This window comes from Apostichopus japonicus, chromosome 9, assembly GCF_037975245.1.
Source record: "Apostichopus japonicus isolate 1M-3 chromosome 9, ASM3797524v1, whole genome shotgun sequence".
Lineage (NCBI taxonomy): Eukaryota > Metazoa > Echinodermata > Holothuroidea > Aspidochirotida > Stichopodidae > Apostichopus > Apostichopus japonicus.
Window position 1 is genome coordinate 12,900,001 of NC_092569.1, and position 27,049 is coordinate 12,927,049.

Below are 27,049 nucleotides of genomic sequence, written 5' to 3' on the forward strand. Positions count from 1 at the left end.
TAGGTAAAATACCCATTGCACTACCTCATTAATACATGTCATTTGACATATTGGCATATTCAAACATTGAATTGAAATTGATATATCTTGATTTCCAAGGCTTATAACCAACATTTTGAACCAATTTTTTATCTACATTATATTGGTATACTGATATTTCTTTAATAAGAATGAACTTGAAAGTGTAAAGAAAAAAATGGTGCTCATTGAATAATTGTCATTAAACTTGCCAGTCAATTTGTTTTTAATGATTTGCTTCAATCAATTTTAACAATAATGTATCTACAGTAAGGTAGGTAATTAACCAGTCTCTCTCTTCAGAGTCATAACAATGCTTACACTTCAACTCCATTCATTGCTCCAAATAACAAGCATCTGCGTTTCAGTGATATTTTATGAACATTCAACATTTTTTTTTATTACTTTTCGAATTCATAAAGAGTCTTTCTAGTAACAATAGCGCGTCTGTTTTACCTGTGAATAAATCAAATGTTATCAAGTAAAGCAAATAAACTGCATTGAAAATGTATTTACTGAATAGAAAGGGAGACGCTATACGCCAAGTTTTATCTCCTGTATAAGTATATACGTTACATATTGCTGGAAGATTGAGTAATTGTCTTATTCTAATCAAGATAACTAAATGTAAACCTAAGTGACAAAAGCTGATCTTCCGTCACTGATATTAATACCGTCGATGACGTAATCACAAGATCGTTGTACAAATCGTGCTCTGATGTTGATACTTATTCGATTCGTCTAAGCAGCTTTAAATTAAATACACATATATATATATATGTATATTTGTTGAGACAAAGTTACGTAGTCTATATTAAAGACATCACAGCATTTAACCCGGTCAATCAAAACCTAAAGGAGAACATCAATGACAAAGTAGAACGGTCAACTTAGAACACAATGAAGAAAAATAAATTGTTTCATTTATTTTTAATCTGGCACTTATCATCATTGATACGACGGAAGCCGGAAGTATCTTTGTCAGGATAATAAGAATTATGTATGCCATTTTCTTTCTATTTTATCATTAACAAAATAACGTGTTTAGACTTTTTAAGTCTCCCGTGGAGTTGTCAGGCTGTATTGGTCGATGGGTTTGGGCATACGTAGAGTACATTCTGTTCTGTTCTAAGTTTGTTTCTGTTCGGTTAACTATGTAGAATTCCACTTTTCTATATCACATCATTCTTAGACAAATGGCAGCAGTTTTGAAGTTTTGCTAATGGATTATATTGTCAACCTTGTGAAATCAGAGCAGCGTGAGAAAGGCAGCTTTCACCAAATCTTGCAAATTTCGAGCAAGGATTCTTCGAGATTAATTCAATTTTATGGTGCTTTGAGCTGCTTGAATAATTAAATAATTTCCCATACCTACATTATATCGCGGTCTAGATAACAGTTAGTTGATTGGAAACTATAAACTATCAATGGGCCTATCTATATTTTTTACTAACATATGTATGTCTATTTGGAGTTGTTGTGATATTATTGTCACCAAGTGGTATATAGATATATGCTGTGTTTACATTTCCTAGGGCTATTGATTAATGACAATCCTATGTTACTTAATAGCCGAGTTTGAGTGTTTCATCACCCTTTGATCTATAAGATATATAATACAGAGTATACTGCAGTTTGCGTACAATATTTGGGTTTGTTAACGTGTAAAGTTGACCTCTTTTAATAGTAGACTGATCCGAAACTTTAGTGCAGACTCAATGCTAAGTCTGAGGTTAGGCTAACTGTTATCGCGTGATAAGTTAGGCAGACTATCCAAAAAATCGATTCATCTGCTGTTAGAGATCAAATGGGGGTGTCGCAATGTACGGGAGAATGTATACACCAGTCATCCAAATATAATATCATCAAATGTCGTTGAAAAAACAACCGTTTGCTTTTTTTCAATTTAATTATAGACTTCAAATATTCCCTAACGCCATACCCATATCTTGGTTTAATTTGCGCAGTCGTTACACAGCACATTATTTGTAATTGACTGACTGATTACGTTATAGTTCTTGTCAGAGCTGTAGTCTAGTTCTAGATATTTTTACCAGGAAACAACGTCACAAAACTGACAAGTGGATTAGTTATCTAAAGTTATACCACAAAACTGGCCATCATAGCGAGACAACGTTCCTCATATTGTAACATGTAGAGCATATATTGACTCGGGTTTCCAGTACGAGAACTGATACCAATGACTAAAGTTATGTTTTGACGTTTCGTTTCGTCTCGTCTATGTTGTTTAATTTGTTATTGGTTACAATTTTCGCATTATTAGCAACATTATTTCTATAAGGATAGCCTTTTTAAACATCCGCTTCTACAGTGTGGTCTGTTAAGGTAACATCATGACGAAGCCCCACTCGATTTGTAAATTATGATACACGGACATATTATTATCTGGTTAGAGGGGTAAACGTTAAAATTTAAGTTGTTAACTAATTTATTTGTGTTGTTAATGTTATTCACTTTCTTGCGAAACAAGATATGTATGTCTATAGTCCAAACTGTAATGCAAAATAACCAGAAAGAGGGCTTAATTCAACACAATTCTATTTCCATTTAATTTAACGCACTTTACAGCATTTAAAATTATGCAATCCTTTACTGTTTACTATAGTTAATTAAGACAGTGCAAGAATCCCAGGAACCAACTACTGCAGTCACTACTGAACCAACAGGCACGATTCTATGTACGTCCCGTAGCATAACACACGCAGTACTGATATCATGTGATAATAGAAGAAATCACTTTAATTATGCTTAATGTGCACTTTGATTTAAATTACTATCTTTTCAGGTGTTTCAACGTCGTACCGATAACTCTATTAGTTTTTATCACAACTGGACTTCGTATAAAGAAGTGTTTGGTGACAGCAAGAACTTATTTATTAGGAATTGAAAAGCTTCATTACTTGACGAACCAGAGAAACTACAAGCTTCGCTTTGACATCAATACTTCTAATAGATCGGCTGAATATGCTAAATATCCAGTTTCGAATAGAATCTGAAAGCAACAAATACAAAATGAATCAACTGGGCAGTCTCAGTGGGAATACAGGTTTGTTGCATTTTCGATATTTGCGGCTTGCCATCGATAATAGTAACAGTTAAAGTTACTAGTTTGCTCACAATAAACTTCTTGAAAAAAATGGTCGTCACGGTTTCTTCACACCTTGATGTAAAATATTACCTATAGACTGGATCAGAAACCCTGACAAAGAAGGTTCGGTGTAACAACCCCCCCCCCCCCCCATTTCGCAACTATGCTCTATATAATAATGTTTGTATTAATCTTGTACAAACATATGAGAAATAAATGTAAAATTGAATTGAAATACAATGTGCTGTTTATTTGTCCCTCTCTTAAATCATACACATTTTTAATTTTAAACCTTTTTAATTTCGCCAGTTCTGGTTTTATAATCTTGAAAGAACAAATAAGGTTTTGGTTCGAACGTGATTAAAGTCACTGATCTCGAGATTTCTTTAAAAATCAATTGCAACTATCTCGTCCCATCAGGGCCCGTTACTTTAAAGAGACCGTATAGTGTGAGATATTTATACTATCACCCTATCAATTGGATACCGTTGGCATCAAAGACACAACATGAAGATAGTCGGTCCAACTAGCAAATGAAACATAAAGTATGCTGAAAAATGAAGAAGCATCACCCTAAGAACAGGACATATTATGAAAGAGAATTACGATCATATATCTCCAATGAGCCAGTAAAAGAGAATTAAATATTCTGGGCTTGCAGTGAACACCTATACTATAAGCGTAATAATGTTTCTTATATAACATCTGTGAAATAATTATACCAAGCAGAGCCATACATCGTGTTATAGACAAAGACAACCCGAGACATGGATAATGTCCCAACAACATTGTGCAATATATCAAGATACTTAAACTATTATTTAATGGCCAAGTATTAACCACTAATGGTTCTTGCTGCTTTGCTTCACATGTTTTCATTTCTATTTTAACAGAGGAAAACAATTCAGTACGCATGACCGAGACCATGACGCATGTGGTAGATTCAACTGCGCAGAGAACCACATGTGAAGCGGCTGGTGGCACTATGCTAATTTGGTGTGATTACTATAGTTATAGCTATTGCTGTTATTTTCAATACAACAGCTGCTTCAAGTCACTTTGTACTTATGAATACCTTAACGGTGTGTACAATCGGGGCAACGGGGAAATGATATGCTCTTATTATAGTAATTACTGCAACGTCCAATTCGTTGAGGTAAACATTCGACCATTGAGTTAATGAACAAGATGACTGTGAAACTGAGTGATTGACTAAATATTTTTTGGGGTAATAATTCAGAAGTTAAATGAGTCTGACCAAACGGAGCGTGGTTGGAATATACTTTAACAACTTAGGAAACATTAACGTGAAAATTGCAACATTCACAAAAGAATTTCTTGTGTGAGTAATATTGCAACTTGAAAAATCGAAGCAAAGATGTTGGTATTTCAAGCATTTCAATTAATCAGTTCCTCTTAAGTTTGTCTCTTTTAATGAAAACAAAATAGGATGTCTGAAACGATCATGAAACAGAAGAAATATCCATAAATTCCTGTTTCGCTCGATTAAAAGTAAAGTAATAAGTTAAATACCTGACAGCTATTTAACAATTATTATTTACAAAAATATCTTCTTAGCTGACTTCGCTTTTGGTCATTCCACATATTCAAACTGTTTAGCTTTGTCTTTATAGGACAAGCAGTGTTTTTCTATTCTTGTCAGCCTCTTAGCAAAGTCACGTGACTCTGTAGAGAAACAGTAAAAGCTGACAGACAGTGAGGGTGTGAAGAAGGTGGTGCTCTTTCTAATGACACCACCTTGAGGAAACAACAAAACTAAGTAGCTGAAACTTTTTCACTGCATTTGCAATCTTCTAATATTAGGGTGGCTGGAGAATTAAGAGTATCAGGAATATGCTTGCATATTGTTTACCGATCATATCAAATATATTTAATATACTGAGATAAAAATATCTCTTATAAGTTAGAAATGATTATAACACCTTTCTAGCTGTTTCTTTTGTTTTAGTCATTGTAAACTGCAAGAAATTTACCTTCCTCTTGATACGACAAGCAGTGTTTTCCTTTACATGGAAACTTTGCAGCAAAATCACATAATTCTGCATACACGAAAAAAATAAAATAAAAAATAAATAGTTTATGGTATCTTAACACTAAAAAGGTAGAGTAAAAAGAGATAATTTAGTGAACGGGGTCTTTTTCACCAAAATGAAAGTACAAATGTTATATCTAGAGGAAGGTTAGAGGTGCAGAAAACATTTACTGTTTTCTTTTGTATTTGAACATGGTTTTAATGAAAAGCTGGAATAGAGTTTACAAGATCACTTGAGTTGAATATTTTACTACAATGGTACTGCGTACTGACGACCGATAACGTGTGGAGAGTATGCAACTTATATAGGACTAGCATTCTTTACCGGTTTCGAACCTCTGGATATCCAACCAGTGGCCATATATCCAATGTAGTTGGTTAGAGTGGCCGCATATAAAGTGGGAGGAATGGGTATATATATATATATATATATATATATATATATATATATATATATATATATATATATATATATATATATATATTTGAACGGGTGTCAACATATACCCCAATCCAGTGCTATATATATATATATATTTATTTGAATGAACTAACGTATAAGTTCTTAATATAAAACTCAAGAAAGGTTCACTTACTTCCTGATTGGCCAACATCACAGAGGATCATCATGATCAGCAAAAGTCTAAAATATTTCGTTTCATTCATTGTTCCTATGGCTATAGTTCCTCGGAGCCCTAGTATGTTCTTCCAGGTAGGCAGCGAATCTAACGTTCAGTGACGTTGACAGTCCCGTATATGAGAAATTATTATTTTTTCAAGAAGGAAGGTTTAATATATTCACCAGATTCATTTACGTGATACATTTATCACTTTCCATCTGTCGTCCTGGAGATTTCTGATTGACAACAAAACGAGAAGAGACAATGGGGACTGAAGTGTGTTTGTACGTAAGCTGATATTAAAAAGATATCTTTGTCAAATTGCAATAAAAAGTCAAAACGACTGGTGATGAATAAAAGAGAAGTAAAGCTGCTATTGTGTGCCTTTTACTGGTGATTAAATATTCGGAACACACTTTAAGTATATATATATATATATATATATATATATATATATATATATATATATATATATATATATATATATATATATATATATATATATTCATATATATATATATATATATATATATATATATATATATATATATATATATATATATATATATATATGTCTTTTCGATTGTCGATTCGTCTAAAGCTGCTATTGTGTGCCTTTTACTGGTGATTAAATATTCGGAACACACTTTAAGTATATATATATATATATATATATATATATATATATATATATATATATATATATATATATATATATATATATATATATATATATATATATATAAATATATATATATATATATATATATATAGATATATATATATATATATATATATATACATATATATATATAAACAAATAAATATATATATGTATAAATATATATATATATTCATATATATATATATATATATATATATATATATGTCTTTTCGATTGTCGATTCGTCTATATATATATTTATATATATATATAAATATATATATATATATATATATATATATAGATGAATCGTTTTATTGCCATGCAGGGTTACAGGGACGACGGGCTTGTTACTATGCAAAGTCATTCAGGAAGCAGAGCTAATACTTGTACAAGGAAATAACTTTCGGGCTGGACATTACTGTCTAAACAAATATACGATCAGCCAGCTTCATTGACGTCAAGCTGAACCTAGACACTGGTTAGCACCAATCATACAGACAACCCAATGATGAACCAGTGTACATAAATATGCAGTCGAACCGTCCCCCAACCATAATCAAACATATCCCTCCTGAAAGAGAGAAAAGAATTTCTATGTATTTTTTTTCAAAACGAGACGTCTCTAGCAAGGCGGCACCCGCATATGATACAGCGTTTGAGAGTAATGGACACTAAGGAACTATAACAATTACTGTCAAAGCTGTTTAATCAGAGACGACATAAGATGGTCATATGATGTTGACACATGCCTGTATTTTTTGCGTCTCATAATTACACGTCACTCGCTTATTATGTCCCTTGAACCCCCCTCCCCCCCTCACCGAGGGTGCATGTCTATAACATTGTATACCTACTGATACAAAAGCAAAATCAAGAGGACACAACATTTCTCATCATGTATTTTATTTGATCATCGTGTACTAAGTATTTTTGGCATTGTTACACTTTTGGCACTTCTGGCGTTCCGTAAATCCGATCAGTCCGCGCGTGTTCATAATTGCTAAGGAAATACGGAAGATTACATTTCAACAGTGATTGTAGAGCTGACCTAACATATAACGCCCAGTTTTGTCTAATGAATGAAAACGGCATAACGTTTCTGCATGCAGGACAAAACAGAATAAAATGCTTGCCGGACACTTTAGGTAAAAGTTTAACTACTGCTGAAGTTACGTAGTAGAACTAGTACTACTAGGCTTACAAGTACAAGGCCTGTACATTACTCATTAGGCTAGCCCTGCCCGAATATCCCACCTAAACAACTTTCGCCTGTATGTATGTATGTATGTTCTTCAGCCGTTGTCGATCCACTGCTGGATGAAGGCCTCAGCATGATATCTCCAACTCTCTCTCTCCCTTGCATGTGTGTACCAATTGGTTTCATTCCAGAATTTCTGTATTTCATCTCTCCATCTCTTTCTTTGCCTGCCTCTGTTCCTTTTCCCGTCAAGCGGTGTCCATACAGTGGTTAGCGTGCTCCATCTTCCATCTCCCCTTCTAGTGACATGGCCGGCCCATGTCCATTTACGATGTTTGATTACTTCCATTATATCCTGTACCTTTGTCTGTTCCCTTATCCACTTATTGGTTTTGTGATCTTTGCATGTTATGTTAAGCATACTCCTCTCCATGTTATGTTGTGCGGCTGCTAACTTTCTTTCCATTTTAATTGTTAGTGTCCATGTTTCTGATGCATATGTCATTGATGGGAGGATGCATTGGTCATACACTTTCCTTTTTAAGCATAACGGTAGATTGCCCTTCATGATGTGGCTGTATCTGCCAAATGCTTGCCACCCTGCTTTGATCCTCCTCCTTATTTCATTATCTTGATTCCTTTCGGTGAGAGTGAACCTTTGTCCCAGGTAAATGTATTCAGATACATGTTCCAATTCTGTTCCATTAATGATGATTGGTTTGTGTTTAACTGATTGGTCTGCCATTACTTTGGTCTTCTTCATATTCATTTTCAGTCCTCTTTTCCTGCTTGCTATGTCCAAGTCCTGTAGCATGCTCTCCATTTCGTTGAAGCTGTTAGCTATTATGACTATATCATCAGCAAAACGGAGGTGGTTGAGCTTCTCCCCATTCACATTGATACCTTTATCTTCCCAATTGATGTCTTTGAAGATGTGTTCTAAGCATGCTGTAAAGAGCTTTGGAGATATGGTATCTCCCTGCCTCACTCCTTTCCTAATTGGTATTTTGTTGCTTTCTTTATGTAACTTAACAGTAGTTGTGCTGCCAGTATAGATATCTTTGATTACTTTGATATAGCTAGGGTTGATGTCTTGCTCTTTCAGTGCCTCGAGCACTGCCCAGGTTTCAACGGAATCGAAAGCTTTCTCATAGTCCACGAAAGCGACACATACAGGTATATTGAACTCCTGACATTTTTCCTTCAGTTGGTTGAGGGTGTGAATGTGATCTATTCTTGAGAAATTTCTTCTGAATCCCGCTTGCTCCCTTGGTTGGTTGTCGTCTAGGAGTCTTTCCAGTCTGTTTGTCAGAATCTTTGTGAAAAGCTTGTATATATTGGATAGAAGGCTAATGGGCCGGTAGTTCTTCAAGTCCCTTTTGTCTCCTTTTTTGTGCAATATTATCATGTTGGCATCTTTCCACTTTTGAGGCAACTTCCCTTGGTGAAGACAAGCTGTGAAGAGCTTTGCCAGTTCCTTATTAACTGCATCCCCTGCTTCTTTTAGTGTGTCCATCATTATGTTGTCCTGTCCAGGGGCCTTGCCCCGTTTCATTTGGCTTAAAGCATAGTCTACTTCCCAGCATTCAACTTTGGGTACTTTCTCCTGAGAATCATCTATGTCTCCGGTTTGTTGATTGCTTTGGTATAGTTCTTCCACTTTCGCCTACCCTACTATAAATACTATAGCCTAGAGTTTCTTTATAGAGAGTATAAAGGAACTATTAGTACTGTAGCCTTACGCCTGCCTACACAGGTATGGCCTAGAGTAGACATAATCTTCCATATACTGTTTTACCTTAAGTACACATGCTCTCTCAAAATAGTCTAGGCCTATGTCACACTTATCTTATTTTTAATTTTTCAATATTGGAATAGCCTACATTTTTAATTACTCTTTATGGGGCAGCCTAGGCTTTATAGGTCTCCTCGTGTAATGGGAAAGCAGTACAGTAGGATGCTCAAGTGCGGAGAAATAGGACCGCAAAGTCAAGTGGCCTGTAAAATTGCAAACAATTTTCAGACTACTTAAAAAACGATGCAACTCAAATTTTCACAGTATATGCAATATTTCATGGTACTCTCATCATGCTAGGAGGGTGTTAATTTTTTTTGGGGGGGGGAGGGGGGTTACCGTTTATTCACTGCACACTTCCCGCTGACACAAAAAGGTATTTTCCGCTCACCAAATTTGTCAGTGGAAAATACCGTTTTTGTCAGTGGAAAATAACAGGGTTTTTTTTGAAGGAGCAGAATGGCTTACTGAACTGATTAGGCACATTGAAATGATTTCTAGAAAGAGGATGTCCAGAGAAGAATTTGTCTGAAGCAGGTTAGAATTTAGCTCCGAGAATAGATTATTATTAGGATAGCTTAGGTTCGGAAGAGGAATGATGATTTAGTATGTAAGTAGCGGTGACATTTAATTTTAGTTAAACAGCGCCACCTTATTTGGTTTTAGTTTTCGATATGGCATGAAGGTAATCGAGGTGAGCTGCCGTAACAGTTTGGTCCCGCTAAGATTCATCCTTTTACGGAATAATATCATTTTTAACATTTTTAATACCTTATACTTAATCCTTAATTACCCAGGCCTCCCTTTGCCTTTTTAGGCTGACAGCCACCGCCTTGTACTTCTTTGTGTAATCCCTCATTACATACACCCATGCCTCGGACTGTAAATTATAAGCAGCTTAACTTCCCTGACATGAACTCAATCTAACCATCCTTGTCGACTTTCTTTGATACTTTCTCATGTTATTTTCATCATCCTGAATTTGGTGTCCTAAAATTGAAGAAAAACATAGTGTACATGTATGTAAGTGGAAAAAAAATTGTATTCCGAACAAGAAATTTTACAGTGGAAAGTACCATGTGCAGAGAATAACTGAAATCAAGTTTGGGAGATAATTGTTCAATGTCAGCCATCTGTGATTTTACACAGAATAACCCATCATAATTGTTTCATAATAAATTGAATATGTATAGTGGTATTATCAATAAAATTTTCTAAAATTACCAACAGAGAAATTTCCCTTTTATAAAGTCAGTTTGAACAGCAAAGCTGATTGTTCTTTGAGATTCATTTGATGGCATAGACTATATATTGTTTTTACTTCCATGTTGAAAGTCAAACAAGTCATCCGTAGTGCAGTACATGTCATACATTATCCTGTGTTTCTTGCTAGATATTGGGAGGATTTTCATCATTTTGATCAAATATTTAAAAAAACTGCCCAACCACTGTATCATTGCAAGTTCAGTTTAAGAGGTAAAACCGCTAGAAAGGTCAACACAAACTAAGTGGTGGCTGTGGGCAAAGCATTTGAGGCCCCATTTACGTTTCACAAGTGTCACATGTGTACACAGTAAATAAAATGTTACCACACTGATTTGGTACAGTATGCCGTCATTCAATTTCACATCTCCACTCTTATCACAGTGAGTCACACAAGGCCTGTATAAATAGACATGGTTTAAATTAGAAAAAACAAACAGAGTGTAAGGAAGAAGTATGTATTTTCAAGATCATGTCAACCTTCGGCCAGGATAATTTGACGACAGTTTCACAAGATATACAGTATATACTGTAGTCTATGGGGAATATCATTTATGGCTCAAATTTTGTGATAGCAGAACTTGCAGTGACCTCTAACTGAACTATCCCAAGTGCTATAAAACACTAGTTGTTCCCGTAAATAAAAGCTGCTACAAACTATTACAAAACTACTCTACATGTTTTGATTTATTTTTGTCTCTTGTTAGGAGTTCATCCATCCAGCCTGTGTGTGTTGCAGAATTTGACTTGCAGCTTTCTGAGGAAGTCTTTATCTCGGTCAGATGCTCCAGAGCATTCTGCAAGTAAGTTTTGACTTTTGTAAATTTGTGACAAAAGGACACCATGTCTCCTCCCCAAAGGTGCATATAAAACGTGTGTGTGTGCGTTTGTTTTTCTATCTGACCGAGGACTTGAACGAAAGAATTCCAGGTCCTCGGTTGTGATTTCTAAAGAATCACCACGTCCTCGGAAGAATTCTATTGTATGGGATATTGTTAAGGTTAGGGTACGTGGATTTGAACAATGGAAAATACAATGGGGTCCTCGGTTGGAATGTAATACAAACATGTGTGTGTGTGTGTAAACTGAATCTAGTGTAGACGTCAATACAAGCTGCAGAAAGGTCATGTTTTTGAAGGACCCTGATGCTAGGCAATGTGACTTCATCCACGGTTTGATTCCCATGAAAGATTATGAATACTATGTAGTACCTTCTGTGGAACGGAACTGAGTACTGACTGTAGATTGTCTTCTTGTGTTGAATACTAATGAACGGGTAACTGATTTTGTGTGACTGTTAAGTCTCTACTGTTTTGAGTGTGTCGGGGTTGTGCTTTTAAAATGTCTTATTTTTTTGGGGGGGTGGGAGGTTTGGCAAAATATATCAGCAGCACAATCAAATGTTGTCCGTCCTTTTTATTGCCAGTGATCGGCGACTGTATTACAAAGGGTTGTCCAAACAGCGAGACGATTGTGCAATAGAACCAGTAGAGAGGACACCCAGATACCCACTGGAGGAAGACCTGACCGAAGAACAGGCATTGATGAAAGATATGGGACTCCCTTTGAGCTTCACAGTATCGTCAAAGAGTATCGAGAAGAGGGTGAGACACGTGCACATTGAATGGATTGTTTTGCTTTATTATGCATAGTGTGACGTTTATACGTAGCATGACGAAGCAGGATAAGCGATGACATCACAAAAATAATGGCGGGTGTTGCAGTCACTTGAAAGGGTAGGCCGGGGGGGGGGGAGATTTTACGATATGCCATATATATTGAAGGTACTGTACTGTGTTATCACTTGTGATTCTTCACCTCTCTGCTGGTAGTGTTTGTGTTGTTCTCGTTGTTATTTTCTGTAGAACCTTGCATTGTGCACACTGCCTAAGCTGAATGTTTGCAATACTGTTCAACTGTTGGCCATATGGTCAGATCCATATTCAGTAGTGTCCATGCAAACTTTGTTGGATGCACAGAAAGTTTGTTTTAGCGCCATTGCTGTAAACAATTATTTTATCTTGCTTCCAATGTTCAGTTGCTGATTTAACCACGGTGGGAAAGTTATCATTCAAGTTAATATACTGTAAGAGGAAGCATCTTTATTCCACAGACTGGGGTAGGGGGGTCTAGCTGATCTCAAAACTTCCAACAGTCATATTACAAGGTTGGATCAAGGTGGGTTGCAGGAAAACAGCAACATTGCAACAGCTGATCATAAAAGAACTCAAGCAAACATATCGTATTGCTGTTGAGTTTAACATTTATTTCCACAAAATGCAGAATGTACAGACCTGTATTATACAGTATATATATGTAATACCTTTGAAAGGAAACACTAGCATGAAGCGTCATTATTTTCTGGCCTCTTGCTATATTTCATGCCCTGATGGTCGTTCCGTGATCATTTTCTCATTAAAGGTGGACTCTCGTCCCCAAAAGGAGAGGAGATCTCGCAAGAAGAGATCGAAGAACCAGCAGGTTGAAGATTCCCGTGCAGAAGGCAAAGCCAATGGAGAGGCAGAGGAAATCAGCACGTGGGAGGACTACTGGGAGAAATGTGGCCATGATCTAGTCTGGCAGGCTTGGATTGCAAAGTACACAGAGTTTAGCGACCTTTCACCTTCCTGTATCCCCTGTGATTGGTTGGAGGAGAGCAGTGACCTCTTGAATAATGATGGAGATAATGATGACGACAATGGAAGCAGCGGTAGTGGTTGCTCTTCGTCGCTGTCGTCCCACGACAGCGAGATGCGGGAAGTAGTTTCTGATTTGGAGGATCCCGATAAATCTGCGAGTGAGTGCCCTGAGATCTCTCAGGGTGCACAGCTACCGGATGATGTAGTCTGCTCCAGAGACCACGAAAATTCTACTCAAGAGGATTTCCAAGCATCTGATTTGGCAACGGTTCACCCGAGAGAAGATTTGAACGTCCCAGATGACTTTGACGAGGATGAAAATGAGCGTGCAGATTCCTCATCTCCATCAGACGGAAACGCTGGGATATTTAGCGAGGACATCATGGAGGCATGGAGACAACCCTGGCTGGATAACTACTCGGAGACATATTGGTATTATCACGAATGGTTCCACGAGTGGATGAATCAAGTGGACTACGTGGGTGAAGTTGAACACCCCGCGGGGGGTGAAAAGGGTCCCGGTATGGGTGCAATACTCGAACACGGTCTCGAGAAAATGGAGTTGACTCCTCCCAATGATTCCGTCCGTGGATGCAATGAAAAATGTGAAGAGACATTGAAAAGGAGTACTACACGTGGAAGAGACGATTCCGTGGCCGACGGGGTAAATATTTCGGAAGAAGGGGAAGGCGTGGCCAAAGAGATGGTAGATGATGGAGAAGTTGTTATCAGTTGTAGAGATGATGGCATCTCTGCAGAGGTTGGAGATAGGTTGTCATCCTCCTCAGACTGTTGGGAAGAGGAAGCATGCGATGGAAAGTCAAAGAAGAAAGAAAACGGACAAGATAGGAAACAACAAACACAAGGTACGCCAATGTTTGAAAAGTTCTCTTCTCATTATCAAGTTGGAAACTAAAAACATAAGCCGCAAGAGGGAAAACTTTTAAGAACTCTTGCTGGTGATCCCTCGGATGGGCGGATCTTACCGTTTGGTTGTCCGAAAAGCAGAATTGGTTGTCTGAAAAATATATAGCAAAGTAACAAACAGCCACCAATATGATCAGTACACTGTAGGAGAGATATGTACAGTACACTGTATGAAAGATACGTACAGTACACTGTAGGAGAGATATGTACAGCACACTGTAGGAGAGATATGTACAGTACAGTGTAGGAGAGATACGTACAGTACACTGTTAGAGATATATGTACAGTACACTGTATGAGAGATATGTATTGTACACTGTAGGAAATATACAGTAAACAGTAGGAGAGATATGAACAGAATACTGTAGGAGAGATATGTACAGTACACTGTATGAAAGATACGTACAGTACACTGTAGGAGAGATATGTACAGTACACTGTAGGAGAGATATGTACAGTACACTGTATGAAAGATACGTACAGTACACTGTAGGAGAGATATGTACAGTACAGTGTAGGAGAGATATGTACAGTACACTGTAGGAGAGATATGTACAGTACACTGTAGGAGAGATATGTACAGTACACTGTAGGAGAGATATGTACAGTACACTGTATGAAAGATACGTACAGTACACTGTAGGAGAGATATGTACAGCACACTGTAGGAGAGATATGTACAGTACACTGTATGAAAGATACGTACAGTACACTGTAGGAGAGATATGTACAGTACACTGTAGGAGAGATATGTACAGTACACTGTAGGAGAGATATGTACAGTACACTGTAGGAGAGATATGTACAGTACACTGTAGGAGAGATATGTACAGTACACTGTAGGAGAGATATGTACAGTACACTGTAGGAGAGATATGTACAGTACACTGTATGAAAGATACGTACAGTACACTGTTAGAGATATATGTACAGTACACTGTATGAGAGATATGTATTGTACACTGTAGGAGAGATATGTACAGTACACTGTATGAAAGATACGTACAGTACACTGTTAGAGATATATGTACAGTACACTGTATGAGAGATATGTATTGTACACTGTAGGAGAGATATGTACAGTACACTGTATGAAAGATACGTACAGTACACTGTAGGAGAGATATGTACAGCACACTGTAGGAGAGATATGTACAGTACACTGTAGGAGAGATATGTACAGTACACTGAATAAGAGGTATGTATATAGTACACTGTAGGAGAGATATGTACAGTACACTGTAGGAGAGATATGAACAGTACACTGTAGGAGAGATATGTACAGTACACTGAATAAGAGGTATGTATATAGTACACTGTAGGAGAGATATGTACAGTACACTGTAGGAGAGATATGAACAGTACACTGTAGGAGTGATATGTACAGTACACTGAATGAGAGATATGTATTGTACACTGTAGGAAATATACAGTAAACAGTAGGAGAGATATGAACAGAATACTGTAGGAGAGATGTACATTACACTATAGGAGAGATACATACAGTACACATTAGGAGAGATCTATACAGTACATAATAAGAGAGATATGAACAGCACACTGAATAAGAGGTATACATAGTACACTGTACGGTAGGAGAGATATGTACAGCACACTGTAGGAGAGAAATGTACAGCACACTGTAGGAGAGAAATGTACAGTACACATTAGGAGAGAGATTTACAGTACACTGTAGGAGAGATATGTACAGCACACTGTAGGAGAGATATGTACAGCACACTGTAGGAGAGAAATGTACAGCACACTGTAGGAGAGATATGTACAGTACACTGTATGAAAGATACGTACAGTACACTGTTAGAGATATATGTACAGTACACTGTATGAGAGATATGTATTGTACACTGTAGGAGAGATATGTACAGTACACTGTATGAAAGATACGTACAGTACACTGTAGGAGAGATATGTACAGCACACTGTAGGAGAGATATGTACAGTACACTGTAGGAGAGATATGTACAGTACACTGAATAAGAGGTATGTATATAGTACACTGTAGGAGAGATATGTACAGTACACTGTAGGAGAGATATGAACAGTACACTGTAGGAGAGATATGTACAGTACACTGTAGGAGAGATATGAACAGTACACTGTAGGAGTGATATGTACAGTACACTGAATGAGAGATATGTATTGTACACTGTAGGAAATATACAGTAAACAGTAGGAGAGATATGAACAGAATACTGTAGGAGAGATGTACATTACACTATAGGAGAGATACATACAGTACACATTAGGAGAGATCTATACAGTACATAATAAGAGAGATATGAACAGCACACTGAATAAGAGGTATACATAGTACACTGTACGGTAGGAGAGATATGTACAGCACACTGTAGGAGAGAAATGTACAGCACACTGTAGGAGAGAAATGTACAGTACACATTAGGAGAGAGATTTACAGTACACTGTAGGAGAGATATGTACAGCACACTGTAGGAGAGATATGTACAGCACACTGTAGGAGAGAAATGTACAGAATACTGTAGGAGAGAAATGTACAGCACACTGTATGAGAGATATGTACAGCACACTGTAGGAGAGAAATGTACAGCACACTGTAGGAGAGATATGTACAGCACACTGTAGGAGAGATATGTACAGCACACTGTAGGAGAGATATGTACAGCACACTGTAGGAGAGAAATGTAAAGCACACTGTAGGAGAGAAATGTACAGCACACTGTAGGAGAGATATGTACAGCACACTGTAGGAGAGAAATGTACAGCACACTGTATGAGAGATATGTACAGCACACTGTAGGAGAGAAATGTACAGCACACTGTAGGAGAGAAATGTACAGCACACTGTAGGAGAGATATGTACAGCACACTGTAGGAGAGAAATGTACAGCACACTGTATGAGAGATATGTACAGCACACTGTAGGAGAGAAATGTACAGCACACTGTAGGAGAGATATGTACAGCACACTGTAGGAGAGAGATTTACAGTACACTGTAGGGAGAGAGATTTACAGCACACTGTAGGAGAGAGATGTACAGCACACTGTAGGAGAGAGATTTACAGCACACTGTAGGAGAGATATGTACAGCACACTGTAGGATAGATATGTACAGCACACTCTAGGAGAGAGATTTACAGCACACTGTAGGAGAGAGATTTACAGTACACTGTAGGAGAGATGTTTGTGTGTGTGAAAGAGGTGATAAATGCACAGAGGGCCTTGGTTTGATTGAAAGCTTCAGGCTTCAGAAATGTATTGTGTGGTACATACTGAACTGTAATCTTCAACTGTCTGTATGAGCATTGCCTAATGAATAACTCTGGTCGAGCATATGCACAACCTGCAATTAATTATTTAAGGTTACAGCACTTTGAGACGGCTGATATTTTTGAAAACCCATGGTCTTACAACAACCCCCTCCCCTCCCCCTCCCCCCTCCCGGCAGAATGGATGACTGACGAGAGAACAACAAGCCTGTCACACACTGTCCAGATTGAATGAGACCTGACTCAACTCTCTACTGTCATGACCAAGTTCTCGATTGTCTTGAATAGTGAATCATGTACCCGTCATCTTATCTATAAACGACCTCACTGAACTGAGTGATCTGCAGCTCACACATGTATAGACTGTTTTACGTTAGCCAATGGTCCTTGTTTACTGTAGGTCACATGTACAAATTTCTCTTCCGTGATTTGTTCCATTTGATAAGACTGGGCATGAACCACCGCACACTGCCGACTATCACTTCAGTAAACTCTACATGTGCTGATCTGTGACTTAAAAACTGAATATATAGTTTATAGGTCTAATGTATACTACTAGTACATGAGTACCACTTGTCTAGATCCAGGATTATTCCACGTGTAACAATGTTTGATCCAAATCCGGTCATGCATGATCAGTGGAAGCTGTGTGTGGCTTGCTTTATCTGATCGCCGTAAGGCTGGATTATCTTTTATTAACAAGTCTGTATGTACAGTATGCAACCCTGTTTTTCTGTGCAGCCACCAGACGGCGTAGAAAAAGAGGTCACAGGTCGATGACCGGATCCCCTGAGAAATCACATGCGGGACCTGACAGTGATGGAGATGAACCACCAGAAGAGAGGCCAATTATTCTGAAAAAACAGTTAAGTTCAAGCTGTATGGATCATGCCATCCAATATAGACACACACACAAACGGTTGCATATCGTAATGGCCCGATCCATCCCTTTCACTTTTGACAGGTTCCCTAAAATGTCTTATGTTATGATTAAGTACTTGTTTTCCACAGGAATTACAGTCCTTTTGCAAAGAATGAGCGAATTACAGTTTTTATAATTGTTTAATCCTGATTTATTTTTAAATGGGTTCCTAAAATTCCATGAATTCTTTGGTAAGGTTGGCAATATGGGCTAGTTAATGTTAAAATCACAAGGAGTTTCCTACTTTCTTGTATTCTTGTCAAGTTATTGTAACATTAGACATTCATGTTTCCTTGTTTTCAGACATGAACTTGATGCAGATGAGGATGTGTCTGCCACAAATCTACGACTGTACAAGAAGCTAGGATTCAGCTGTAACCCAGCACTAGAGAGGTAAGTTGGTTTACCCATCTTAGACAAGATTGTCCCTTTCTTTAAATAAGCTAGAACCCATCATTAGAGAGATGTGTTGGATTACCCATCATTAGACCAGTAGAGTATGTCTCTTACATCAAAGATGCTAACTTTGATTGTCAATATTATAAAGATCCAAAAAGTAAGATTCAGCTGTAACCCATCACTAGAGAGGTAAGTTGGTTTACCCATCTTAGACAGGATTGTCCCTTACTTTGAATAAGCTAACCCACCTCTAGAGAGGTAAGTTGGTTTACCCATCTTAGACAAGATTGTCCCTTTCTTTAAATAAGCTAGCCCACCTCTAGAGAGGTGTGTCGGATTACCCATCATTAGACACGTATGTATCTTACATTAAAGATGCTAACTTTGATTGTCAATATTATAAGGATCCAAAAAGTAGGATTCACCTGTAACCGAAAGTCAAAAAATCTTTGACATAAAGTACTTCCAAAAGTTGCAAGAAATGACACCTTCTTGCAACTCCGCACCTGCAATAATTTGAAGTAACTTGATCGGGGGAAGGGACCGACCTCCTCCCTGTAGTGCCCTTCTGCAGGTCATAATATCTACCACTGGAGGGGTTGCCAAGTTGAAAATTGGGGTCACCAAGAAATTTGAATACCCGGGTGCCAAGTGGTACCCGTGATGTTTCCCTGCAGTAAATTAATTCTAACTGTATAGTATAAGTAGTCCAACACTATAATTAGCTTTTTTTGCACAACGAGAAACTGAGGTTTGGCTGTTTTGAGAAGAATTCGAGAGAACTTAACCACCGCCCAGACTTCTATTTATTTATAAATTGTGCACTGTCGGAACTTAATATTTCTTACAGAAGCTGTACAAAGGTACAGTATTTGCACTGATGATACTATTGACTGGATGCCCCTTTTTCTCCCATCGTACTGAAGCACTACCGCAGATCCAATCGAGCGATAATTCACGAGAATTTCTAGCCAGTATCAAATGAATAAAGTGCCAATTTCTTTCCCGACAGACACGAAAGCCTTCCTGCACCTCCGACCGCCAAAGTACGCTATCTCCACAAGTCCATAAAGCACGACGAGAGAAAAGACGGGAAGTTGAATTTACGGAAAAAGCCATTCCATTTAAGGTTTGAAGACGAGGAGGAAGACAAAGCCGCTAAAGAAAGTTGCCGTGTTCTCGACAAAGTCCGAGACTTTGTGGAGTCGAATGTCAATGGACAGGAGGAGAACCTCGATAAAAATCTGCCAACGGTAGTTTCAGAGAAGATGGATGGAAGTGGAACAGAAGCAACTAAAGCCGGTTTGAAGAGGACAAGAGAACCGATGGAACAACGGAAGGATCATGTCACAGACACAGACGAAACAGATAGTTCGGGAACGTCGGATAACGAAGGCAGAAGCACGGAAGATAAACCGCCATCGCTGGAGGGGAGATCATCCTCGTCAGTGAAGGATGAGAGAGCAGTCGGTATTCATCTCCATCCCGAGATCAAAGGCGATAAGAAAATGATAAAGTATTGGGCCCAGAGGTACAGACTCTTTTCAAGATTTGATCAGGGCATCAAGATGGATAAAGGTTAGTATAATCAATTTATACTCTTGAAGAAGATATGGTTAGATGTAGTAGTAATCAGCAAACAAAATGCTGTATGATCATCAAAACACCCTCCTTTTTTTAAGCTAGTTAAACGTAGTACCATATGCTACTTAATGGTATGTTGAACCGTTTACACTTAAGTGCTTTAGTTGTGTTATTTAAATATTGATCATTTGACCCCAACCCCCCACATAGGATGTCAGGTGTATGCCACATATGTCCTAAAGTCCTGGACCTGCCCTTGCTTAATGTCAGATATATCTCAACCTGCTCACTCACCTGAAGTAACAGTCTCCCGTTCTCCTCCCAGAATCATGGTACTCTGTGACTCCAGAGAAAGTCGCCAGGCACCACGCAGACAGAGTACGTTGTGATGTCATCGTGGACGCCTTCTGTGGAGTCGGAGGCAACAGTATCCAGTTTGCTTTCACCTGTGAAAGAGGTTTGTAACAGTCGATGAACTTTTAAGACAAAGTCGCTGATCTTTCGAGGCGAAATGTCGTTGAGATGAGCCGATTCTTGTCTGCACATCAGTGACGATTCGATTCTACAACATCGTAAAAATGACAACCACTACCTGTACCTACCATACAAGAATATTATAATCGATTTGGCCAGGTTACATTTGTAACGTAATACATATCTCCCAAATGCTAAAATAGTCTTCTGCACAAACTGTATCTCTAGGTTCTTAAAGCTAAATAGCACAACAGGCTAGACATATGAGACATTGAAACTTGGAAACAGAATCTTTCTTGCACATCTTACCTTTCTTGCACTTCATGTGCACTTCATTACCTTTCATGAACACTTCAGCAAGACTCTTAAATTCTCAATTTTTCATGATAACAGCAGAGCCTTTTTCTTAGGGAGGGGGGGGGGGGGTTATTTGTTAGATCTAAAACTGAGCCAAGTTTGCATATTTCATGTTCCTTTTCCTTGTTTTTTTTTTATTTGAAAAATAGGAAAGGAACCAACCATTTTATTTTTCAGGCAGTAATCACACCCTGCCCCCATTTCCCCTTCCCTTCCCTTAAAGGAGGAAAAATTTGAAGTAACATACTATCTCCACCGAAATTTCTTTGAGTGTTCACTTACTATTTTTCCAGAATTTGGTTACATCTTCACTTTCTATTTTCCGAAATTTCAAAGTTTGCAAATACAGACTGTATGTTTGTGTGATAGTGTCATAATTCTTTATTATACTTTTCATACATTTCTGTAAAAGTGAAGCTGAAATCATTCATCATTGATCAAAGATTTTCAAAGCTGTTCCAAAATGTGTAGCATACTTTGCAATATTTAAGGATGAGTCTTTTTTGTTGTCAGTAAATATTAAAATGTTCATATTTATAATCAGAAATCCATGCCTAATTTTGCTATAAGAGCAGACAGATCTGTAGTGAGTCTGTACTCATATTCTAGTATATATACATAGGTACCTCTACTCGTAATGGTATTCTAGTATAGTTACCTCTACTCGTAATGGTATTCTAGTATAGTTACCTCTACTCGTAATGGTATTCTAGTATATACTGTACGTAGGTACCTCTACTCGTAATGGTATTCTAGTATAAACATAGGTACCTCTACTCGTAATGGTATTCTAGTATAGTTACCTCTACTCGTAATGGTATTCTAGTATATAGTTACCTCTACTCATACTGGTATTCTAGTACATAGTTACCTCTACTCGTACTTGAATCACTTTACCTCTACTCGTACTAGTATTTTAGTATATAGTTACCTCTACTCATACTTGTATTCTAGTACAGAGTTACCTCTACTCATACTAGTATTCTAGTATATAGTTACCACTACTCGTATTTGTATTCTAGTACATAGTTACCTCTACTCCTACTTGTATTATAGTAAATAGTCACCTCTACTCGTACTTGTATTCTATTACATAGTTACCTCTGCTCGTACTGGCATTCTAGTACATAGTTACCTCTACTCGTACAGTACTTGTATTATAGTATATAGTTACCTCTACTCGTACTTGTATTCTAGTACATAGTTAGCTCTACTCGTACTGGTATTTTAGTGTATAGATACTGTACCTCTGAAAATCGGAATAAATCAAAATGAAACAAAAACTGTAAGCAAACTGCTTATCCACTTAAGAGCCTGTGTATAAGAATGTGTAAAAGTAAAGTGGGCCAGACGTTTTGATCCCAGCAGGATCTTCTTCAGAGGCGTGTCTTTCCGCCTCTGAAGAAGATCCTGCTAGGATCGAAACATCAGGCCCACTTGACTTTTTTACTAGAATGGGTTGATTCGGTAAACTTGGCAAAACAAATCATAAAAATCTTACAGCTGACAGTTCTCAAAATGATGTCACCCAGGCGCTTTCTCATTTAAGTATTCACCAATAGGCGTATTGTCAGAGAACAAATTGCAAAGTATTTAACGATATCCATGTTCTTTCAGATGGAACTGAAAAAATGTACTTCTTCCAATAAAAATCTAAATTTTCATAATATGATCAAACGGCATCGATGCAAAATTTTGATTATTCAGGTAGTAGTGATCCATATTGGAATTGAGATTTTAGTATGAAACAGCAAAATGAAATGTACTGGACCAATAGAGGGAGCTGTTTGAATGATCTTTGACCTCACGTTTATGTTCTTTCTTGCAGTGATAGCTGTGGACATAGATCCCATGAAACTGGACTACGCCAGACACAACGCTGAGATCTACGGTGTCGCTGACAGGATAGAGTTCATCTGCGGTGATTTCTTTGAACTTGCGAACAGTCTAGTGGCCGACGTCGTCTTTCTGAGTCCGCCTTGGGGAGGTCCTGAATATGTGAATGCTGCCATCTATGATATTCATACCATGATGCCTGTCAATGCATATCCTTTTGTTTGATTAGACCTGATGTGTGATGGATAGAAGAAATAATTATTAGAGTCTGTTGAAACCATCTGCTGCAGACTTGAAAGTAAAGAGAAAAAACTTGTGCAGCAAACTGGTCATTGGCCCTGTGGAGTCTCTATGTTGCCCTTGAAGAACATGGACTGGCCATAACTTAGGGCTGCAGTAAAAACCTGGTCTCAAAAGGAAAATAATGGATTGTTGTAAGACTGTGAAGAAAAAAGAGAGTATTTAAAGTGAGAAATGACAAGTTTTTTGTCTTGTTCTTTTCTATGACCCAGTAGATACAGATGTGTAAAAACAGACCTTAGTAAGCCTTTGTTACATCTGTATATACACTGATAGCATTGTAATGAAACCACTTTGACATCTTATTAGGAAAATCAGACTAAGATCATAGTCTTTTCATCATCATCAGTATCCAAGAGGGGTAGGAGAAGTTGGTTGGACAATAACCTGGCATCGAGATTTCCAGTCATTTCTGTCTTCCATAAGGGTTGCTAGCTCAGACGTACTTTCAGCCCCACTGTCCTTTAATAGTAGGAAATGCCGGAAGGTTTTATGCCTTGCACCAGGGGTACCATGTTTTGGCTCCCAGAGAATGAACTTGTTGGCTGCTTCTTCTGGGTGTCGGTGGTAGTGACCAGCTGCTCTAAGTCTTCATTCTCTGATTTTCTTGGACACCTTTGGAAGATCGCCATAAAGCTGTTTGTTGGGTATCTTCTGTTTCCAACTAATATCAAGGGCAGCCCTCAGTAATCTTGTGTAGCAACCGTCTATGTATCTTTCCAGTGGCTTGGTATTAGTCCATGGTTCAGAACCATTAGACTAAGATCATAGTCTTTTGGGTGTCACCCCAAGTCTTAGAATAGTCTGAGTATTTTGCAAGTGATAATTGTAAGATTGTCCAAAGCTCATTTTTTATTTCATTATAACACAATTTTTAAGAGATTCAAAACGTGGAATTCAGAGAAAAACTCGAGAGTTTTTGTTCCAAAAATTATTTGACATACTGTGGTCTTTTTCCATAGCTTTAATTGTTTATTTTCTTTTCCTTAATGATGATGCTTCTTTACTTCAGCTATGATGGAGAAGAGTATGAAAATCAGTCCAAACATTGCTCTTTACGTTCCAAGGACCGCTGATGTCCAACAGGTATGTAATAAGAATAACAAAAGTAAACCATTATGGAAGGGAATGCTAACTTGCTCCTGTCAGTTGTGCTGTGTATGCTGTTATTAATCTTCTCTGTTAAATAAAAGAACCTTCCTCCCCATCTCCCCCTCCCCCAACCACCAATGAGAAATTGACGCATCTTGTGAAACTGTTGCCAAAATATTTTGGCGTTGCCACTTGTACCAGTTTCATTATGTGCCGGTAATAATTAAAGTTCAGGCATTAGCATTTTTCCGCGAATTCGCGGAATATCCGTGATTTCTTTTCTACCTCGGGGACAAAAACTATTATCCTAACACACTGTAGCATATGCAAACTGGAGCCTATACCGCAATTTTTGCAATCTTCCGTGATTTTTTTTTTACCCCAGGCTCATCCCCGAAAGTTAATCAATGAGCCTGTTTGTGATCTGGTTGTAGGTTAGCACCTTGCCCAGTGGTGTTGAGAGCTAGGTCGGGCCTGCGACCGTTTTGTTTTTAAGTCTCCTAAATTTCCTTATGAGAATAGGGTACGTTATTCTCCATCCCATATTTCTTAGGGTCACTTCACTCCACCTCCCATCATTAGACTTGACCTTACCAGATGTCAGTCTCCTGGTTAGCATTTTTGATTTTTCTTTTCATACCCAGCTCTGTAATTTTTTCACTCTGTTGCACGAGACCAGATTATTTTATACCTTATAAAGCAGTTTGCATTGTGATGCTTTCACTGTGCCATCAGTGCAATCGACAAACCTGATCTTGTTAAAGAAAATGTTTTTTAAAATGATAGATTTGGTAATTGAAAGAATCATTTTAGTATAATATCTTTCTGTTCCATACAAGCTCTGAACACTGGCTTTGAATTTATGAAGAATTTTTTTTTACTTAAAATCATGTAACAAAAACAAAAAATGGAATTGACTTAGGTCTGTTTTATAAATGCCTCTATGATATGACCCTCTATTCCAAAAGTTGTGAAGATGTAAAAAGGCATGTGAATTTGAAATAATGGGTAAGTTTATTCCCAATGGTTATATCGATAAGTTAACTTTCATCTTGATTTTGCTAAAGAAATGTTTTAAATGATAGATTTGGTAATTGAAAGAAGCATTTTAGTATCTTTCTGTTGTGAACAAATTCATTTTCATATTTGTTATTTTGCAGCTTGCAGCCCTGGCTGTCCCCGGAGGAAGTGTGGAATTGGAACAGAACTTTGTAAACCACAAACTGAAGACAGTCACAGCTTACTATGGAGAGCTGGTGTCGTCAACTTGAGATCCAGGTTTTATGAGTTCAGTGCAGTAGAAGTATGGCCAGCTGAGTTGTGAAACAGAGTCAGGTGTTGTCATACAGTGTTGCCTGAGCACAAATTTTGTACCTCATGAATACTACAACGGTAGTCTCATGCCCTGTAGACTACTCTTCTGCAACGTCATTTTCCAGGAGCTCCCCTTTGCCCACCCTCTTCATACTATTGTTCTATTGATGTTAAAAATAATTTCTATTAACATTGTCGGTTCTGAAAATTTGAATGGAAATATGAATTGCAAATTATTTTAGGGATACCATGCTCAGTGAGGTTCCACGTGGGGTAAAATGAAGTCTGGAGATGAAAATGGTTTGAATATCAAGCAAGCAAGACACTTTAATATATCTTCAGCCGTAGTTTTTTATCACACATTTTCACTTGCCGTACCTATTGCCAATTCTCCCCAGGAGTCTTCACATTGGATACCTTTTCTACTGTTTCATGGATTAGTACTTGGTTCGTTATTATAGGTTTTTATTATTAGCCAGTGAAACAGACAGTCCTCAAACTGTGGGATGCAACCCACCTCCAGGTCCCCAAAACCATTTTTTATCAAAATGTTGTAAAATGTATCTGCCATTTTCAGCTTGCCAACAAAGCTTTTTTTTATCATTTTGGTTACCATCAAGTCCTTGGTTGAATAGTTTTCATGCATTCTAATTTCTCAGCATCGGTTTGGTTAACCGGTGGGTTGAGACCAACTCCTTGGTGAAGATCACATGTCAGGAGCTAGCTGCTTCTCTTTACTGCAGTTGAGATGCAGAAACAAAGTCAGGTTGAGAAACTTGAGTAACTTTAAGTAGCTTTCACAGTGACAAATGACTGGTCTGAACGTACATGTTCACAAATTTGCTCTATAATCTTCTTGGGCAATGTATATAGCCTTTTAAGGGCCCTCTACACTGGAAGGGTGCTGTGGAGGGGACAGTTCCTAACTAATAGTTTGTGCAGCAATGACTTTCACCAGGGTGTAGTGTTGCCAACCTCCCCCACCCCCTTCCCAATATCCGAATCTCAGATATCTGTCAGATGGCATTCTCTGAAAGTTTGCCTCATCTCTCTGGTGATTATGAGCAGGTTAAGAAAGGCACAAATAGCATTGCAAAAGTGAATATACTTGGACAGTTTCTCAATTTTCCTGTTGAAGTCCAGGAGTGACTTCATGTGTACATCAGTTTTAAAATGTCTGACAAAACTTATTGATATGGAGGACTAGAATCATGT

At 37.7% G+C, this 27,049-nt stretch overlaps 3 protein-coding genes across 3 annotated transcripts in view; 1 reads left to right on the top strand and 2 right to left on the bottom strand.

The window, feature by feature from the left end:
• Positions 1-6,028, bottom strand: part of LOC139973198 (uncharacterized) — a 66,340-nt gene extending 60,312 nt beyond the window's left edge. The window contains exons 1-2 of the mRNA XM_071979701.1: positions 5,983-6,028; positions 5,122-5,187 (exon numbers count right to left, since the gene is read on the bottom strand). Of these exons, the coding sequence (XP_071835802.1) occupies positions 5,122-5,187; positions 5,983-6,004 (88 nt within the window). The 5' untranslated portion in view covers positions 6,005-6,028. The remainder of the gene's footprint in view (positions 1-5,121; positions 5,188-5,982) is intronic.
• The window catches only part of LOC139973197 (uncharacterized), a 34,385-nt gene extending 23,720 nt beyond the window's left edge, over positions 1-10,665 (bottom strand). Inside the window, exons 1-2 of the mRNA XM_071979700.1 lie at positions 9,561-10,665; positions 5,777-6,036 (exon numbers count right to left, since the gene is read on the bottom strand). Of these exons, the coding sequence (XP_071835801.1) occupies positions 5,777-5,846 (70 nt within the window). The 5' untranslated portion in view covers positions 5,847-6,036; positions 9,561-10,665. The remainder of the gene's footprint in view (positions 1-5,776; positions 6,037-9,560) is intronic.
• LOC139973196 (uncharacterized) lies at positions 7,414-26,829 on the top strand. The gene is made up of 11 exons (XM_071979697.1): positions 7,414-7,612; positions 11,431-11,526; positions 12,150-12,327; positions 13,145-14,228; positions 18,298-18,421; positions 18,782-18,871; positions 19,890-20,455; positions 20,787-20,918; positions 23,121-23,336; positions 24,435-24,514; positions 25,681-26,829. Exons 1-11 carry the CDS (start codon positions 7,593-7,595, stop codon positions 25,789-25,791), a joined length of 2,697 nt encoding a protein of 898 aa, XP_071835798.1. The 5' UTR covers positions 7,414-7,592; the 3' UTR covers positions 25,792-26,829.
• The last annotated feature ends 220 nt before the right edge of the window (positions 26,830-27,049 follow it).

Bases quoted from the DNA above. Each gene is read 5' to 3' on its own strand.
- LOC139973196 (XM_071979697.1), top strand. From the start codon at position 7,593: ATGCTTGCCGGACACTTTAG. The intron at 18,422-18,781 runs GTTAAGTTCAAG...CCTTGTTTTCAG, and splicing joins CCAATTATTCTGAAAAAACA to ACATGAACTTGATGCAGATG. The intron at 23,337-24,434 runs CATATCCTTTTG...GATGCTTCTTTA, and splicing joins TACCATGATGCCTGTCAATG to CTTCAGCTATGATGGAGAAG.